The 19,262-nt window shown below is 41.0% G+C and overlaps 1 protein-coding gene across 2 annotated transcripts; it reads right to left on the bottom strand.

The window, feature by feature from the left end:
* Positions 1-2,008: 2,008 nt before the first annotated feature.
* Positions 2,009-19,221, bottom strand: LOC146376222 (ubiquitin-associated protein 2-like). Of its 2 annotated transcripts, XM_084946465.1 has the most exons (29): positions 19,127-19,221; positions 17,167-17,304; positions 16,851-16,928; positions 16,617-16,727; positions 16,309-16,465; positions 16,087-16,164; positions 15,005-15,068; positions 14,686-14,774; positions 14,475-14,527; positions 14,231-14,295; positions 13,823-14,054; positions 13,474-13,729; positions 13,181-13,318; positions 12,826-12,962; positions 11,861-12,093; positions 11,143-11,380; positions 10,981-11,020; positions 10,579-10,705; positions 10,325-10,382; positions 9,982-10,201; positions 9,683-9,774; positions 8,728-8,778; positions 8,460-8,538; positions 7,821-8,021; positions 7,553-7,723; positions 6,876-6,980; positions 6,325-6,398; positions 5,131-5,322; positions 2,009-2,866 (listed from the first exon to the last, which is right to left on the bottom strand). In XM_084946465.1, exons 2-29 carry the CDS (start codon positions 17,260-17,262, stop codon positions 2,771-2,773), a joined length of 3,531 nt encoding a protein of 1,176 aa, XP_084802591.1. In that variant the 5' UTR covers positions 17,263-17,304; positions 19,127-19,221; the 3' UTR covers positions 2,009-2,770. The 2 variants fall into 2 exon arrangements, with proteins under 2 accessions (XP_084802591.1, XP_084802592.1); XM_084946466.1 differs by lacking the exon at positions 6,876-6,980.
* Between the last annotated feature and the right edge of the window lie 41 nt (positions 19,222-19,262).

Raw genomic sequence — 19,262 nt, 5'->3', positions numbered from 1 at the left:
AAAATGACTCAAACAATCTGCAAAAACAAAAAAAGTGTTTGTTTTTTTAGGTTTGATCACCTCACATTTAGACACACTCGTGTAGCATCACGCGTATGAACTGTGTACATTGATCTGCCTCAGTATTAAAACCAGCTTCACGAAGGCCCCACTCTCTGTGCTGCTCAAACAGGCCTGAACCAGCTGTGTATGGATGTAGGACCTCTGGAAGCAGGAAGCTGGCAAAAGAGCTTCCGTGAATTAGGCTTGTTCCAGTATATCCCACAGACTGGGATCAGAGACATTTAGGGGCCCTTTCATCACCTTGATACTTTGTCACGTTACACGAGCCGAGCTGTTTTTTCAGTGTCACGGGGCACTTTGAACTTTTGAGGAACAGCATGCCGCTGCCATGTGAAGCATGTCAGGTTGATATACTGATAAAGACCGAGTGTCTGCCAGTAAAATAATGCATTGTAACAAAACGGTCAATGTTACCCTTGTCAGTGGTTTTCACCAGCACACTCAGTCTGAATATTTTGATTTTCATAAGAGGATTTATTTGATATGTTCCTGTAACAGTGATCCACCCAGTCTGGGCTCCTGGGTCAAAAGTCTGTGTATGGCATGGAATTAATACCCACATAGGGCAGTTATATACTGCCACCAGGTGGTGACTGATAAGTTACACACAATTGCAGTTGAACTCATCACCATTTCTAACCATGCCTTCACCTCTACACAAACAGAATTAAACTTCCTCACTTTGATTTTTTCATATGCTATACTATTCAAACATCACTAAAAAAAAAGGTTCAGAACCGTTGCTGGGACTAACCTTGACTTATCAGTTTGAAAATGAAATGTCTCATAAAACTATGAGGGCCTCAAGTGACATCATAGCTCACCTTTAAAAATATCTCGTTCTCTTTATGTGATGGTACTGTGCTGAACGTGCACAAGACTAACAAAGTCACCATGCATCAATGCACCGTGCCGCACAAATTCAGCCACTTGAAATAAAAGGCCCTGTCATAGAACAAGGATGAGATTAATAAACTTTTAAACGTGCATCAGTTTAGCTTTCATTAACATCACAAACTTGGTATTTTATGGGAAAAGGAAAAAGAGTGCTATGATGGATTCACTGTAATCAGAGCCACCTGTGTCTTGCTCAAGCTGGGCCACCATATGGCCAACTGGCTTAAAAGACTATTGCAGAGAACAGTTACACTGACCAGATTACAGAAAATGCTAAACTTGCGTGTCAGGGACCTACTCTGCTCTGAATCTCATGCGAGTTTAGAAATGGAAAGAAAATATTTTTTCTTGGACTTGAACTGAGGATGATTTTATCATTTAACATTGTAGCATACAGGTATAAATTAGATCAAAATAGGACAGCAGTAGTTCTGGTACTTAGAACTGAACCACAGCAGATGGCTCTGGAGGTTCAATTTGGCCCAGATTTTACACCTCATGCCTTCTTAATGGAATCTAATTTATCTGAGCTTGGGACAGCCTGAGAGAGTTTGTGTCTTAGTCTTGAATCAGAGTCTAATTACTACACCATGGAGCCATCTTCATTAACAGTCATTCACTGTCAGTGGGTGGCACAAAGAACAAGAGCAGATTATTTAACAATAGTGATCAAATATTCCCACCTGGGGAAAATATGCAATCTCCACATAGAAAGCCTCCAGTCTGCAGGGGGATTGACACCCTGGAGCTTCTCACTGAGGCAACAGTGCACACCACTGTGCTGCCAAAAATGACCAGTTTATCACTGGTAACTTTTGTGTTTTAAGGCCTTTTTGTACTGTTATGTTAAAAAATATTTAGCCGTTTGCCTACACATTTGTTCATGATTTATGTAGTGAAATAGACATTCATACGAAACAAATAATTCCCAGTAAATACAAGTAAATATGTTAAAACACTGAAAATGAGTCTGAAGACATGGGTCAGTCAAGGAAAACCCACTTGATTAACTTGTGTAAATGTACATACATATAAAACAAGGAGTCAGTTACCAACTGCTCAGAACTTTATTTCGAGAAAATGAGGGTTAAAATTAAATAAAAATATAAAATTTAGATGGGCAGGTCTTTCTTTAAAGAAAGTGACCCCGGGAGAGTAGGCGGCTCTCCAGAGGAGAGGGAGAGAAGAAAGAGGGAAAAGACAGGAAGCTACAAAATGAAGCTCAGAGGGACGAGCCCGGCCATTCAGGAAGTCATGTATAAAAAGAAAAAAAGAGGAGACAGATGCAGTTAGTTATTACAAACCCCACCCCCATCTGAAGTGTCCTCAAATGCAATCAGTGCTATAGCTCTCTCCTTTTCCTTTTTCTGGTTTCTTCCAGGAAGTTTTGGGTCGTTTTTCTTCTTCACTCACTCTCTCACTAACATCTCATTTTGTCTCAATGTAACATCTTTTCCTGCAGTTTTGAAAAAAGTAAACAAAAAGTCCTTCAAAAATAAAATGCAGCAACCACATTTCATGTTCTACTATTACATATACAGTATATATATATATATTTATATATAAATACATAAATATCTTACATGTACAACCAATTTTGAAAAGGGGGGGAAGAGAGAACCCAAAAGACTTAAGAGGACTTGGAGGTGGGGGGAGCAGGGCAACGAAGCCCATGGTTGCTCATTGTGAGGGTAGTGTGTTTGTTTTTCTGTTTTAGCTTTACACACACAGCCTTTCAGGGAGACGAGGAGAAAAAAAACAACAATAAACAAACAAACAAACAAAAAAAAGAAAATTATGGAAGCATTCCTCAGTTTGTCCAGTATGCAGAGCTGCTATAGCTGGACTTGCTGCCTTGGGTTTTCTGCTGCATGCTGCTGGACTGACTGCGCTGACCAGGACCGCCCTATGAAGAAAAAGAAGTCCATTCAGTGGATGTGTTTAATTTGTGTAATTTCAAAGTGCTTATATTATTCATTTTAGTCAGCCCTATTCTATTGAACTTATCACACAAGAGGGTGTAGATTCTAAATATACAACAACAGTGGAGAAAACCAGGAATTATCAAGGAGAACTTTTCAGTGATGATCGATAGTGACAGGCCAAATAAAATCCTTAAAACTGCAGGAACGATTCTGTCTCTTGATGCGCACAAAGCATTCGACAGGGTTTCCTGGCAATACTTGGCCCATAGACTTGAAAGATTCAAATTTGGGCCAAACTTAATTAAGTGGATACAGGTTCTTTACTCCAACCCAATGGCGGCTGTACGGCTAAATGGAACAATATCAGCCAGATTTCCACTGGAACGTGGGTGTAGACAAGGTTGCCCACTGTCGCCCCTGCTGTTCGATATAAGTATTGAGCCTCTGGCGCAGCTGATTAGAGATGAACATGAAATTCAGGGCCTTACAATTAATGGAGAACAGCATAAATTGTCCATCTATGCAGACGATGTACTTTTATACATTTCAAATCCTGCAGTCAGTGTACCTCATTTAAAAGAAATTATTAGTACATACGGTTACCTCTCTGGTTACAAAGTTAATATTGACAAAACATTGGCAATGGATATAGGAGGAAACATTTCACAAACATTCAAGGAGCAATCTGGCTTTAAATGGCCAAAGGAAGGTATCAAGTATTTAGGAATTCAAATTCCTCACTTATTATCAGACTTGTTTAAAAGTAAATTATGTAAATTATGTCCTGCCTCTGTCTTTCTTGGGTCGGATCGAGAGTATACGTATGAATGTACTGCCAAGACTTCTATACCTTTTTCAAATATAAACATTCCCAACTCTACATTTGATAATTTAGGTAAACTTTTTTCCAAATTTATATGGCAAGGCAAACGCCCAAGGATCAAGTTCCAAACATTAAAACTGTCAAAACTGCAGGGGGGGTTGGCTGTTCCAAATCTGAAATATTATTTCTGGGCAGCTCAGATGAGACCCTTGACTGTATGGGTGCGGGATCTGTCTGAAACTCCGTGGCTAAACATTGACAAGACAATATGCGAAAGATCATTGGAATCCCTGGTTTTTTCTAACATTTCAATTAAAAATGTGCATATGGGGGAATGGACGAGGGTCACACTAAAGATTTGGCGTAGAATCAGACAATCATTCGGTCTTCCAAAAGAAATTTCAATTTTATCAAGCCTCTCCTCCCTGCAGGGTTTTTCTCCTATTGTGGAAGACTCTGGCTTCAGAGCATGGTCACATAACGGGCTTCATAAACTTTGTCATGTTGTGAGGAATGGGCACCTGAGCTCATTTGAACAGTTGAGAGGTCAGTTTCAGCTTCCTTCTTCTGACTTTCTCAGATTTCTGCAGCTAAGAAGTTTTTTGACAAAACAAAGAATGGAGGCAAGTTTTGGAGCCCTCGCCCATTGAGGAAATATTTCTAAAAATATTTCAAAGTAATTCCTCCCCAAAATTAATCAGCAATTTCTATAACGCATTTATGCGTTTCAGTACAAGTGCAACTTTGGATATTAAGGCAAGGTGGGAAGCTGAGACTGGCACTCAAATCTCAGAGGACGCCTGGGAAGAGGTGTTCGGTGAAACCCATCTCGTGACTAACTCTGGGCTGTGGAAAGAATTCAAATGGAAGGTGGTCATGAGATATTTTGGAACCCCAGAGATAATGGCCAAAATGAAGCCTACAAATCCTGATACCTGCTGGCGAAATTGTGGTACTCATTTAGGAACCCATTCACATATATTCTGGTCATGCCCAAAACTCTGCTCATTTTGGATTGACATATTTAGAGTTCTCAATACAGTTTTCCAACAACCACTAACAAAAGGCCAACAGTTAGCCATTTTAGTGTGTTGTTTCCTAATTGCAGTTCTTATTGTAATCTCCATTTCTGCACTGCGGTTCCTGTAACTGTCTTACTTGTGAACATTTTAATATGATTTACAACATTGCAAACTGAGTTAAAAAAAAAAAAAAAAAAAAAAGCAGTAACACAGGTGCAGAATTTAATCAGATGTTCACATTGAGTACTTTTCTTATTTGATTAGCACGAAAAATATTTAGTAAGGGTACAGCAGCCTTTTTAATAGACGATAAACCAAAAGCAAAACTAAACTATACTAAAACTAATACCTCGAAGTTTAATGTATAAAAAAAATTTTTTCACTGGTTGTGGAGGGTTACCTGTCCGTCCTGTGTGAGGTGATGGTGCAGCAGCTGGGAGTGGGGCTGTTGGTGAGGAGGCAGAATGTGCAGGAAAGGTGCAGGGGCGTAGCCAGGCGCACCACCAGGGTTCAGGGGCCCCGTTCCTCCTAGTGCTGAAGGCAGGCTGAAGGGAGGTGGTGTCCCTGTGTGGAAGCCCTGCTTGTCAAATGACTACAAAAAAAAAAACAAACAAAAAAAAACAAACAAAAGATTCATTTATGTCTGGCAAAAACAATCTAATCCATAATCTTTCCATTTAATATTCTTCTGAAATCAAACAGTTCTTCATCCGAGCTTTATTTTAAAACATTTGACATTCAAACGGAAATGCTCACATTTCTACATTTTCATTTGACAAGCAGAATCATTTAAAGAGGACCTAACTGAGCTTGATTATGGTAATATATGTAGCCAAAGTTTGTACTAACCAGATGAGTATATGGACTAAGTCAAAAGTTGAGACTTCAAGCTGCTCTGTATGTAAAGTCGCATGCAAACTCACAAACATAAGCTATGAGCAGTCGCACGTTGTTAGCATGTGGCTGTGGCTGTTAGTGAGTTCTTCAATGAGTGAGGAAGCTAAAGAACACTACAGGGGAACCGTATCAAAGAGTTCAAGACAAACCTAACGAGACATTTTAATCAATTTCACCACGCCAACGGTTTAAAGAAGCTAACAAAGTGAAAGCTATGCAGAACTCTGAGCCAACCATAAGCCAGTAGCCTCGGTATGAGCAAAGGATAAAAACAGTCATGTAGTGGGCTTTAAAATAGGGTGGAGAGTGGATGAACTGAGGAAATGAACTTAAGACAGTGTAATATACATGAACAGTCTGGAAATGTGAATCAGACAGCTCTTCCAATTCAAGAAAGAGAATTGTCAGAAAAACATTACCGAGCTCTTACTGGGTATAATCCATTACCTTTACAGCTTAGTATTTTTCCTGTCATTAAATAGAAATGCTGGCATCTATCAATGAGGTTTTAACTCCCCCTCCCCCCAGTAGGAAACATTTGGACAAATAACGTATTTTTACCAGTTAACTTTGCACCACACATTTAAATGATTAAACCTCTCTTAAAAAATGTCATACAAAACACATTGTTTTAGATATATACAAACAGATCATGCTTAGACGTGTGGACCACACACACACACACACACACACACACCTGTGTTTTGCTGTAGATTGAACCTCCCATGTCAGGTACTCCACCACTAGTACCTGAACCTGACAATCCTGGTGCTGGAAAGAAATGAAAGAGGGGGAGAAGGAAAAAGAGGAAAAGACAATGTTGGGATTTCAGAGGGAAAGGAGGACAAAAACAGAAAAAGCAACAACAAATCAGTGGGAATGCATAAAAACAAAACAAACAAAAAAACAGCAGCTGTGTCACTTCAATGCTGATAAGCTTATCTTCTAAACTAAATGCCAGTTTCCACTGTTAGTAGGACACAGGCCAGCCAGGAGGAAGAAGCATAGTAAGTGAGGAGGAGCAGAGGCATGTTTCTCACTTCCGCGCCGCCCTTTAGCATGTACCCAGCCATTTGCACATGAAAGTACAATCACATGCTTGCATATACACACCTTTCTCCGGGACGCTCTCGACTGTAGAATCATCTGCAATTGTGAGTACACCCGTTTTTCCTCACTGGAAAACGCCCACTAACTGTGTGTGTGTTTGTGTGTTGTTAGAGTGTGCACCATGTGTCGTGCATGTACCTTTCCCTGGACCGCTGCCTGCTGACTTGGCCTGTGACTGGGCAGTGCTTCCATACCCTGCCTTACTGTATTCCCCACCGTGGGCTTGAGACAGGTCATCAAAGGCTGAAGGGGGAGGAGGAAGAGTATAGAAGAACAGAGGAGGCAGAGCAAAGCAGAGGGGGGAGGGAGAGAGGATGAGGAGCAGATTTTGTGAAGGAGGAGGATGGGAAGGAAAAAGAGGGGGGAGGGGGCAGGAGAGAGAGAGAGGCAGTAAGGTAACCTGACTGAAATGGCAGCTGTCTATACTGAGCTGTGTCCAACTTTAGCAGGGGGTTTGAGCTATGCATGCAGCACAAGCAGAAAAAACAAACAAAAACAAAACAGGCCCAACTCTACACGCACATGCAGCATATGGTGTACATGTGTAAAGGTTTGGAAATTCAGTTCACTTTCCCCTCCCACTAGAGACACCTTGATTTAGTCTGACGTCTATTTTTACACTTGAGTCTCAAAATACACCAAAATAACGTTCCAGAAAGCCCACAATAATGCCAGCTTTTAAGCTAATTAAGCTTCATAACTACATTTTGTGTTGATGAGATATCAGTTTAGTTTACTAATGTATTACAACTACTATTACAATAATAATAGAATTCTAACAAACCAGACAAAACTCTGTTTAGTCCAGGTCTTACCTGTGCCATATGCGTGCTGTCCATAACTTGGCTGATGCTGTTGGTGGTACTGATTGGAGGGGTTGGCCAGGCCCATTGCTGGCTGCTTGGCTGAGGCAGGAGGCACAAAGACAGTGGGGGCATACTGGAAAGCTGAGGGAACTCCAGGCATACCAGCATAATATGGCAGACCTGTGAAATGATGGAGGATGTGCAAATGGTTAATAGTGTAAAAACCTTAAAATGAGTGACATCGATGTGATTAAACATGATTTTGTTTTTCCCTTACCAGTGTATCCGTAGCCAGGAGGGAGAGGGGGGTTGAGGAAGGCCTGGTTCTGTGTCTGCTGACCCTGGCTCTGACCCTGCCCCTGTCCTTGTGTGCCTGTCTGCTGTGTCTGCTGGGGCTGTGACTGCACCCCAGCTGTAGACAGGGTGGTTGGAGGAGCTGGAGATGAAGAGTCATTCCTGCCAAACTTTGTTGCTTCACCTGAGCAGAATCAGGAGAGACAGAAGAAAGGTAAGACAAAATTGGAAATGAACCCTAAAGCCTCATTTCTACTCTTATAACAGGTACTCCAGCTTTCCACCGTACACAATTCCCCATCAGTAAAAACAGAGTTCTTAGATGACCACCCTTTAGGCAACAAATACACCAGACTTTCAGGATATTGTTGGGCTGGTGTTCTTAGGAAATGTCCTTCATTTGCTTCAAGCCATAGCAAAGATTAAAAACACAGCTTAGAAAAAAAACTAAGATGGGCCCCCCCCCACCTTAAAGAAAAAAAAAAAAAAAAAAAAAAAAAAAAAAAATCACCTACAGGCAACAGAAAATTTCAGTTCAACATAATCTATATAAAAAAAAGTGCTTAACCAAAGTCATCAAGTCAAAATGATCAAGTGCAAAGGAGAATAAAATTTGATCTACCTGAATATGGGTTATTAGCAAGTCCATCTCTACCAGGCATAGCAGTTGTAGCACCAGGGAATGTTACACCATAGTAGTCCTGTCCAGAAAGAGGAAAATAATTAATAATTAAAAAGACAAACAGCATTAACCTCCTAGGACCTGGCGTCCACATATGTGGACATCACATTTTGGGTTGTCTAGACCAAAATACTCATAGATATTTCTCATGTTAAAAAGCAACTAACATTAAGGCATTATTAAAGGTTAAGTTAAGCAACAGACTCACCAAAGGAAGACGCGACTGCAGCATTTGCAAGTCCTCATATCCATATATCTGCTGTTGAAATTAGGACAATGGTTATTTAGCAGATGTCGGAGTCTCTAATAAACATCGCTTATGCCTACAAAGCCTTTTATCTTAACTAGCTGCTAATGAGTGTATTCAGTACATGATCAAAATCTTCCCAAATGACTAAAAACCTCTATAGAATAAAGAGAAAATTCAATCCCTCTGTTCAGTTTCTGCACTTCTAGAAAAACCTGCATTTTTTATTTTTATTTTTTTAAAGAGGACACCCAATTAATCTATCTTTAGTATCCATATTAAGGCTACGTCCACACGTACCCGGGTATTTTTGAAAACGCAGATTTTTATATGCGTTTGCACCTTTCGTCCACACGTAAACGGCGTTTTCGGTCACTGAAAACGGAGATTTTTAAAAACGCCTGCCAGGGTGGATATTTTCAAAAACTCAGTTTTTGCATTTACGTGTGGGCGAGAACAACGGAGAAAACGCAGCATCAAAGGTGTGCGCCTTTTGTGACGTCACACTGTGCGCCACGTTATTATTTCGGTGAAATGAATTTCTACAATACTGTTAATTGTACTCTCTGCAGTGTTTAAATGCTTACATATACACACAGTTACTGTCCCTCCACACATACGACTCGGTTCTGCTTCTATGCCCCATCTTTGTTTACTATTTCCCACCGAGGCTTCTAGACTTCTGATTGGCCAACATTTCTACACGGTTAGGAATATAGCGCCACCTGTTGCTTTGGCATGTTCCTAGCAGTGTTTTCCTTCATTTCTGTGTTTTTTAAAACGAAAACAGAAAATCTCCGTTTTCAAAAATGCCTGTGTACGTGTGGACGTAGCCTAAGTCTTTCCTTTCCCTTAAAAATTCATGGGATCAAGAGTAATACAAACAAGTAATTATATGATACAGTTAAATAGCTACCGGATATGCAGGGAGCAATCCACCAGGGCCCATGATGTACTGGTTGGCCAGGAGAGGTGGCACTCCTTGGGCCAAGTTGGGAGGAGCTTTACCTGGAGCAGACACCACAAAGGACATGTTATGCACTGAATGAACAAAACCATTTACAGATAAGTACAGTCTCAGTTAAGTGTCCAAAACAGCCAGATTAAAATAATAATTCATAGTAAGAAAAAAAAAAAAAGAAAAAAAAAAAAAGAATTGAGTATGATATTTTAGTTTTAACGTCCATCGTGGTGTTATGGTAGTAAAGATCATACCGGAGGTGGTGGTGAGCAGGGGTGCTGTGCGGCTGCCGGCAGCTGAGAGTGTGGCGTTTGTGCCATTTGGAATTAGTCCAGGTGCTCCAGATGGATGCAGACCATTGGTGGCAGAACTACTGACAACGGGGGGAGCTGAAGGATTGGGATTAACAACCTGGCTGGACGATGGCGAAGTAAAGGCATGGATGTTTCCGCTGCTACTCTCCTCGTTACTCGTCTGAAAGAATAAAAGCAGAGAACGCATTTTCTTTTTGTTTGTTTGTTTGTAAGCTCTGGAGCTTAGTTAAATTTTGGATTAAAATAAAATTATAAAATCCAAACATACTAAGCATCTGTTTACCGTAAGGGAGGAAGTCGTAGAGAGGGTCGACCCAGATGAGTGCGTACTGCTTGTGTGACTACAAAGAGAATAAAGCGAGTCTGTCAGCCTGCTGAAATCTGATAAATCTGCAAAAGCACTTCAAAATGGGTGTGTGATCAGGAAGCAGGGAGATTCAGTGAAAAATATGTCCACATTAAATGATTTAGATATGTGCTTGTAAGCATCATCATCTCCAGGCAAAAACATCAAAGTGCAGCCAAGCCGCTCCTTACCTGCTGAGCGATGAGATGGATGTTGAGTGGGAAGCTGTAACTGCAGGAGAAGGGATGTGGTGGCCAGGGCTGCTGTCACTTGTCATAATGGGAGACTCAGTTTTCACTGTCCTAGATGATGCTGTGCCTGGTTTAAAATTAGAAAGATTAATCTGGGGCAAAATTTGGTCTATTTATCTTTTTTTTTTTTAAGTTACTGTATGAGAAGGAAAAGAATTGAACAGAATCAGGGTGAAAAAGAAAATGAGATGGGATGGCTATAAAAACGGCATTTATCAAACCACAACTTTCGCTAAGATGCATCTTTCCATTTCCTCCTCAGCATTAAGCAATCAATGTTCATTATACCAGACTTTATTGGCCACGTGAGTGCATTTTTACATTACTGACAATAGTACTTACCGTCTTGTGTGCTCTGTGTCTTCATACCAGTGTAGCCATTCTAAGAGAGAAAACGTTTAAAGACTTGGTTTCATCATTCAGCTTTCAGGCAAATAACATTTAAGTAGTTGCCAAAATCTTTATTCTGTTTGAGACCTGAGAAAAAAAAAGGTTTATACTCACCGTCAGAGGCCCACCAGGAGCCGATGGGATATCTTTGCTCTGTGAGTACCCAAGATGAGGGGGTAGGGACCTCGGGACGCTGCTCTCCACCCGGCTGACTGTGGTTGGGGCTGAAGAGGAGGGTGGCGCAGCAGCACTGGGGAGACCAAGGGAGGGTGTGGGCGTGGCACTAGGTAAGCCCAAAGAGGGTGAAGGGAAGTTGGGGTCCGTTACAGAAGATAAGCTGCTCATGTGTTCACTGTTTAAAGGACAAATAGAGATTTGGTGTTGGGGGAGACATAAAGTAGTATAGGGTCTCCAAAAATAAATAACATTAAATAAATGTAAGCAAAGTTGCAAAGGGTTCCTGATGGAGTCATGAAAAGGCTAAATTTAATTTAATTTAAAAAAATAAAATAAAATAAAATAAAATAACTGGTTCAATTCAACATCAAGAACTTTCTTTGGACAACAAGACTTTTCTGAATCTGAGGTTTAACATTTTTTTTTAAAACCAAGTTTCCTGAATGTTTTTAGGGCTCTGGGCTACACTGCAAAACAAAAAGAGTTGTGGTGATTTTAGTCCCTGGAATTTAAAGTGTTGTGATCACCCGGTTTGCCAGTATTATATCCACAACATGGGGAATTAAACAAAACAAAAAACAAAACAAAACATAAAAAACCCCACACATAACAAATACCTCACATAAACCAACATGCTTGCATGACAAACACATACCTCACAGCTCCTGGCTTAGAGAACAGGCTATTCTGAGGCGGCTGTGTGGGAATAGCAGTAGGAACTGGCATGGCTGGTGGGGCCTGAACAGGCGTGTGTTCCCTGGCCAACTCAGTTGGTACCACATCTGATGTTCCACTGCTAGCCTCAGACCCAAAGTCTAGAGCTCCAAACTGAACATTAAGACCAGACACATCTGCCGATCCCGGCATCTCCACTGCTGACGATGGAATCTAAAGACGACAGAAGGGCGAGTAATCAGAACTGATCTAATTTTGGATTTGGGGTAGGTTTCTGTTCTTTATTACAAAAAATTGATTGTGAAAACATTTATTTTACCAACATTTTGTCAGTGTTCAATCTGAGTTAAAACAGTCCCATTAAAAAAAAAAAAAGAAAAAAAAAAGTAACTGAAGGTCAGGACACAATGTGATGCTGATTTGAGCATAAGCACCAGCTGCTGCTGCTCACTCAAGAGCAGATGTAGTAAAAGGTGAGCACGACCTCATGCTTGCAGCTTAGCGGTGGCTACTGTCCAAACAGTAACCAGAGAGGTGTGAAAAGTCATTATTTGTAACAACAAAGACACCGAGTTGAAAACAAAGCCAACAAAAGAACACATAAATAGCTGAATATTCTGGTCTACTGCTACTTCAAGACTAGCAGATAAACAAGCACCGGGAGGAGTCAAGTATGAGCAGTCTATTCTTTAAAAAAAAAAAAAAAAAAGTTTGCATACCTGTGTGTGTAGTAAGGGGAGCATAAGGCTGTGGAAACTACCTCATTAAGTCTGCTCATATAACTGGTTAACTAGCAGACCTGCCTTGTAAACCCCTTAAGAGGAGATAAATGACTGACTTTCGGTTTCTATCTCCTCTTAGAATGAATACAGCTCTTTTGTCATTTCTCGTTTACATTTTCTGCCACATAAAAAGGTTCAAAGTCTAAATATCAAAGAGGCTTACTTTTGAGGGAGGAGGCGCTCTGCGTCTCTGGGTCTTTATTTGGCGCTGAGGAGGCTCTGTGGTCAAAGGCTCCATGCCTGGCAGCTTCACTCCTGGAGAAGCGCTGTCTCTTACAGGAGGGACAGAGGACTCATGACCTGAATGAGAATAAAAGCACCATGACCATTCACCATGTCATTATAGTCACAACAACAACAGCACGGTATAGCAATAAAGCAATTGACTAACTCGACATCCTGTTATGTATCTTTTTTGTAGGAGCACTACATATTTCACTGTCTCTCTACTCTATAGGTGGCAACAGCCTACAATCACACTTTTAGTGGTACAGGATAGTTCTATTTTGCAGGCCTACCTGGCGGTGTGGGGGCCTGTGGAGCATGTGCCTGGACAGGGCCCAAAGGCTCTGTGGTGGGAAGGATTGTGGACTGCTGTTGCCGTTGAGCCAGCTGGCTGAGCACCACTGATGGCTCTGGCTGAAGCTTCATCTCCGCTGAAGACAAAGGGAGACAAATATACATTCATTACCATGACTACAATACTGAAATTCACCATACCTCTGGGTTTTACTCCCTTCTTTAACAAATGCTTCCAAACCTAATAACATCTTTCTGTTTTGGATTCCTAACTACTCTGAGATAAACTTACAGTGTTGGGCAGTAACAGAGCCATTCTCCAGTCTTTGAGCCTTGTTGTCTGCAGAGGGAGAGGGGGCAGGAGCAGGAGCTTGCATTGGAGACTGCCCTTGGTCTTTGGAAATGCTGCTATTGCTGGTGGTGGCCAACATCTGACTGGTTCTTTGACCAAGCCGAGGCCCATTCAGCTGCTCTGATGTCCGGATGTCAGGGGCAGGTGCCTGCTTGGGTGCATTCAGTGACCCAAAACCAGAACCTAGGACTGAGGACTGACAGGGAGACAGAAGAAAAAGGCAATGAGGATATATCTGAATGTATATTGTATTAAGGTCTATAAATCTATAGAGTATAGTTATGAATACCAGTGCAGCATGTGCGTAGGTGGTACTGCCAGAAGCTGCATGGGCATAGCTGTTGGCTGTGGCATGTGCGTAGCTGTGTGTTGCAGTGCGTCCATTGTGATGTGAATTGGTAAACACCAGGCTTTGGCCTAAATCCTCAGCTGAGGGGCCATCGACTATCGCCCCCAAATCGGAGTCCACAGAACTCCCTACACCCACTCCAGCCTTAGGAAGTATGCCAGCCAGGTCCACACTGGGAACAAGCAGGAAACAGGAGAGCACACAGAAAGTGGAGTGAAGAGTGAAAGTAGAAAGGTTTGGAAGGAGGAAAGAAGGAATAACAGTGTTGATTAAATAAAATGCCATTCTCCAAAATTAAACAATTTCTATGTGTTCTTTCAAGGTGCCAATGACTTATGAAGGGCTTACTTGTTTCCAGGTGTGATGTGATTTGTTGGGGCAGAAGAGGCAGTGAATACTTTGGTCTCAGATAACTGTGTGAAAGATGAAGATATTAGTACAGCATTCAAAAACCTCCCAGAGCCACATCAAGTCACCCTCTAACAACAGGACTTAGTTAACTAACATCATTAGACAGCAACACTAGACTTTAAGCACAAATGCGCAGATTTAAAGTGCTGTAATACACTTTCACTGAAAAGCAGTGCCTTACATCTTCATTCCAGTCTTCTGAACTCCAGTCTTCTGGGTTGCCTCCCCATGTCCCTATTTAAAACAGAAGCATAGCCAAATTAGTGTTTTTGTAATTTCTTGTGGCAATTCTGAAATAGTCGAAAACTAGACATTTGCTCAAATGTAGAAAGTGGACACTAAAAAGTATATATTGCAAGAAAAATCAGTGTATGCCTGACTATTTTCTTTACCAGCTTCCTCAGCAGCTTCGTTGCCATCTCCTTCCCATGCCTCCTGGCGAGCGCCAGCGTTAGCAGAGTAGTCAGCAGGATTGAAGGTTCTGGAGAAAAAAAAAAAAGCAGCAGTGTGAAAAAGCAAAACAAAAAAAACAAAAAAAAACTGAGCAAATTGAAAGACATCTGTTTTTACTGATAACGGGAGGCAGAACAAATTTTCAATCAAGGAGATTCAGAAACATATTTTTCCACACACACTTGTTTTTAAGATATGTGCTTGTAATCAACATCATCACCTCCTTTTGTAAAACCTTTACATGATGCATATTCTTACCCCATTCCCTGTGAAGAGAACCTGTTACCAACAGCTGCTCTTCCTCTGCCACGAACCCCTGCAACTGAAAATGCAGCAAAACAACCATATGAACAACGCAAACCAAGTCACTTGAGTCTAAATTCCTCATTAAGCATTTTTAAGAATATCAAGCCTTGGGACAAACGATTGTCAGTGACTTCTCAGCTAAGTTTCCCATTAGTGCATTGAAGAAAAAAAAAATATATGATTAGCAATAGATTGACTAAATTTTCATGTCAGGGCATGTGCACACCTCTGCAATCTAAAAACAATTTGTGTGGGGAGTGGTTACAGTGATCCATCATCAACTCAAAACAGGTTGTGGTGTTTCTGTCTGTTGACTTCATTTTAAGTTTGTAGCTTCATTAAAATTTGTATCTGAATTTAAGAACAGGAGTAAGAGTTGTCAGCCATTTTATACACTTTTTAAAAAGATATTGAATTGCAGACATGGACAGCTGAAGACAGGTGGCTCTTTTAAATCAACTGCCTAGTGGGCATGCATAGTTGCATTGTAAAGTAAATTCTCCTCGGATGAGTCTGTGCGGTCACAACAAACATGCAGACCCTCACACTCACTGATTATGAAATTTACATCACTCGACTCTGAACAAACCCCGGTGGAGTTGCAGATACAGAAAGTATCATCAAGGCTGTAGCAGAACTACTAAAAAGCATGAGGAAATGTTTTGACTTAATGCTCTTAAATCAGCTGATAACCATCCACTTACAGTTACCATTTCCTGTAGGCTAAATCATTTATGGCACGTAAATGAGGCTCTGTTGCTGGTGTAGTACTTTCTCTTTCGCTTTATTGTGCATCTTTGGCCCCGTTCCATTTTTGCATTTTAGTGACTGTATGCATCAAACGCCCATTCAAGCAAGCACATGGAATTGGTGGACTTAAATTTTGAAGCACAACAGACAAATACGATGCCGATCACATCAGGGAACATGAACCTGGTAACTACAGTTAGCATTCTTTTCACGTCACCTTATAATCCAACTCTGCATTTGGATATGTTTAATAAATCTGACATGCGTTACTCTCCAATGCTTACCTCTACCGCGTCCCCTGCGTCCACGGTCTCCTCCTCTCTCACCAGGAGCCACATCAAATCCATTCTCCTCTGACCGACCTGAAATTCAACAACAAAAAAAAATGATGAGGAAAATATGATGATGGAAAAGTCATAATTAACACTGAGCCAAAATAATGACATTATCCTCGATGTGAAAGATTAAGTTTTTAATCAAAGGCACACAACGTGTCTTTTTCTTACCCTCACGTCCTCGGCTGATGCCTCTGCCCCTTCTGGTGGACCCTCCACGCCCACGACTGGCCTCCCTCTCTCCCTTCTTCTCCCTGCTCTCCTTTATCTCTGAAGGTCCTCCTTCTTTCCCAAGGCTGCGCTTCTTTCCTACAGTCTCCCAAGAGGTCTGAGAGTTGAACAGAACATCATGATGGTGCTACAAAATGCATTTGTACTTCTACTTTTGCATCATGATTTAGTCTCTCCCAAAACAGCAATAATCAATTCATATGTAAAAAGCAAGCACAACACATGTTTTGGGGATGGAGCATACTTACTGTGTCAGAGGTGCTCTCCAGCAGGAAATTGATGGCTCTGTTTACATCTTCATTGCAGTCATGGAGGGCTACCATACACTCATCTTGAGTCTTTCCAGTGACCTCAATTAGCTGTGAAAGTCACAGCATAGGAAAAAAAAGAAAACAAACACAGTTAAGTTTTAAATCCAGGAAAATATATCCTGGTGACCCAGAAGATAATTTCTCTACGCACAAAATATGAACAAACATTACCTGTTTGACTTTGTCTTCAAAATCAGCATCGTTTTTGTCATAAATCACTTGGGCTAAACGAATCTGTTCTGCTGTGGCCTGGCAAACAAACAGAGCTTAATGAGAATCAAGAACATAAGCTAGCTTCTTTCACCATCTGAATCTTACATTTAAATGTTTTTAAAAGCATTTGGATTGTTTATATATTTTAATGAAAAGTGGGTTAAAATCATTTAAAAGTGAAAAATTACATTTAAGACTAAGAGATGCAATATTTTATTGAAGTTAAAAGACTATTTTGCTTAATAACTCTGTATTTCCAATGACAATCACCTACCTGTATCTGTTTCTGTTGCTGTGTTGTTTGTGTGGTGGTGGGCAGCGTTTTGTCCCGAGTACCCCGGGCTTGATTGCTGACCAGTGAAGTCATCATATACAGTATATACAAAACAATGTATGTACAAAATAGAAAAATCTGAAAGACAAAGGATACAGAAGCAAAGGTGAAACGAAAGTCAGATGGTACGGCATCATTACCCCTTAGTAAGAAAACAATAAATAAATGTGCAGTATATATAATTTGAAACTCAAAGTCAATGATGCACATGAATATTTGGTTCTTGCACTATTGGATGTCTCTATTGCCCAGCTGATTATGGTATCCTGAATGAGAGACTTAGAACTTGGGTGGGCATCTCTTTCTTGCTCTGGACCTTTTCAGATGGTTTTGCTAATTTTCGGTCCTTTTCTGCTGCTTTATCTTGTGGCATACCACCAAGGTTCCATCCTAGGGCCCACTTGTTTCCCTTGTATATGCTGCCACTTGGACAGATCCTAGTTTAACTTGGACTACATCCATATTATGAAGAACAGGATGGCAGCCGATTATCTGTCTATTAATACAAAAAAAATTGAAGTTCTTATTCGTGCCCCTTTGGTCCTAAGGTAAGTGAAACTCTTGGACATCTTCAGTTCTCCCAGCTTTCAAATACCTGGGTGTTACTTTTGCTTTAACTGCTGTATTTTATTTTGTAATATAAAACACGTCACTTTTTGCTCTTGAAAATCGCAATGTAAGTAAACTTTCCTTACTTACGGTGCTGATACTGTACACTTAATATAAACAGACCGACTCACTAGTATACCATGTAAGACTATAACCCCCATCTGTCGCTCCCTACATCCCCGTTTAAATTTAGCCAGCCCAGAGGGGCCTGTTGGGTGTCAGCTTACAGCCCTGCCTTATTCTCCCACACAAAAACACTCAGTGCACCGCTATATTTTAATACTGGTATTAACATCTTTTATATATATCAAAAATGTGCATAAAAGATAGCCAACAACAACAGAAATACAGGCTTTTTAAAAAGGCGAAAAACAAACGCACAAACACAGCCTGAATAGTATCGAACAAAGCAACTGGCTGTAGCTAATAATACAACCAAGTGACAATTTGTCAGGCAGCGTGGGTTCTTAAATAAAATCCACAGGAAAGCGTTATCTGGCAAAGCATTTGCGTGCGGCGTACATATACAGATAGCAGTGTTTATTTTTGCCTTAATTATACGTATTAAATATCAGAGTCACTCTTATTTGTGTGATAAACTCGACAGAAGCATGAACCACAGAGGCTAACGTTTATGTTAGGTCAAACTAGCTCACGATAGCAGCAGCCCGGCTAACTGCTAGTCTTTGTTCCGTGTGCGAGTAACACGCAAATTTCTTCGTTAAACTACCACAAGCCGTGTGTAGAGTATCAATATCCTAACCTGTCTGCCAATATGTCTATTCTATGTACAGTCCGTCTGGGGTAGCAACCAAAAAATAAACAAACGTGACAAGCGCTGCCATGCTCCCCTTTGTGTAGCCCAACGAGCTAACGTTAGTCACTTCATGGGAGATGTGGCTAACGTTAGCAACAAGCTAACAACTGAAACTAAAACGAGTTGCGTGGTTCGTTGACATTTTTAACTGTCCGTGTCCCTTAATATATTTATAGGCACATAATTCGGGGAGAAAAGTTATTAAGATTTGTTTGGGCAGTAATCAGGAGCCAGAGACAGGCGGCATGCCGACTGCCCGGCGTGCGAACGGCCCGTCCGCATACAAAGCAGCACCGCTCAGCACGGATACAACGCAGTTAGTTAGACGACTAATAGCCGAATAATGTTTTTGAACAGGCCCATCGAGTTCGTTAAAATAAACAAAAAATACACAATAAAATACCTGAACTCTCAAAACGACTTAATAATAATAAAAAAATATTCAAACATAACAAATCTGAAGCTTTCGTTTACCTGCTAACACGCTTCGCTCAGCCAGCAGCAGCAGATGCTGTCACGTGACCTACCCCGCCGACACTCGGCGTTGTGAAACCGGCACAGCCAATCAAAACCCGCCAAGCCGGTCAGATGGCCAAGCACCACGCCCTTA

This window comes from Perissodus microlepis, chromosome 12, assembly GCF_051167445.1.
Source record: "Perissodus microlepis isolate ML-2025 ecotype Zambia chromosome 12, ASM5116744v1, whole genome shotgun sequence".
Lineage (NCBI taxonomy): Eukaryota > Metazoa > Chordata > Actinopteri > Cichliformes > Cichlidae > Perissodus > Perissodus microlepis.
This window is presented reverse-complemented; position numbering and strand designations above follow the sequence as displayed.

What these genes read in the sequence shown, in the direction of transcription:
- LOC146376222 (XM_084946465.1), bottom strand. Translation starts at nt 17,262, where the DNA reads ATGATGACTTCACTGGTCAGCAATCAAGCCCGGGGTACTCGGGACAAA. An exon ending in GACACAGAGCACACAAGACG is followed by an intron (nt 10,706 to 10,980) that starts GTAAGTACTATT and finishes ATTTTAAACCAG; the next exon opens with GCACAGCATCATCTAGGACA. An exon ending in ACAGCACGCATATGGCACAG is followed by an intron (nt 6,981 to 7,552) that starts GTAAGACCTGGA and finishes CTCCCCCTTCAG; the next exon opens with CCTTTGATGACCTGTCTCAA.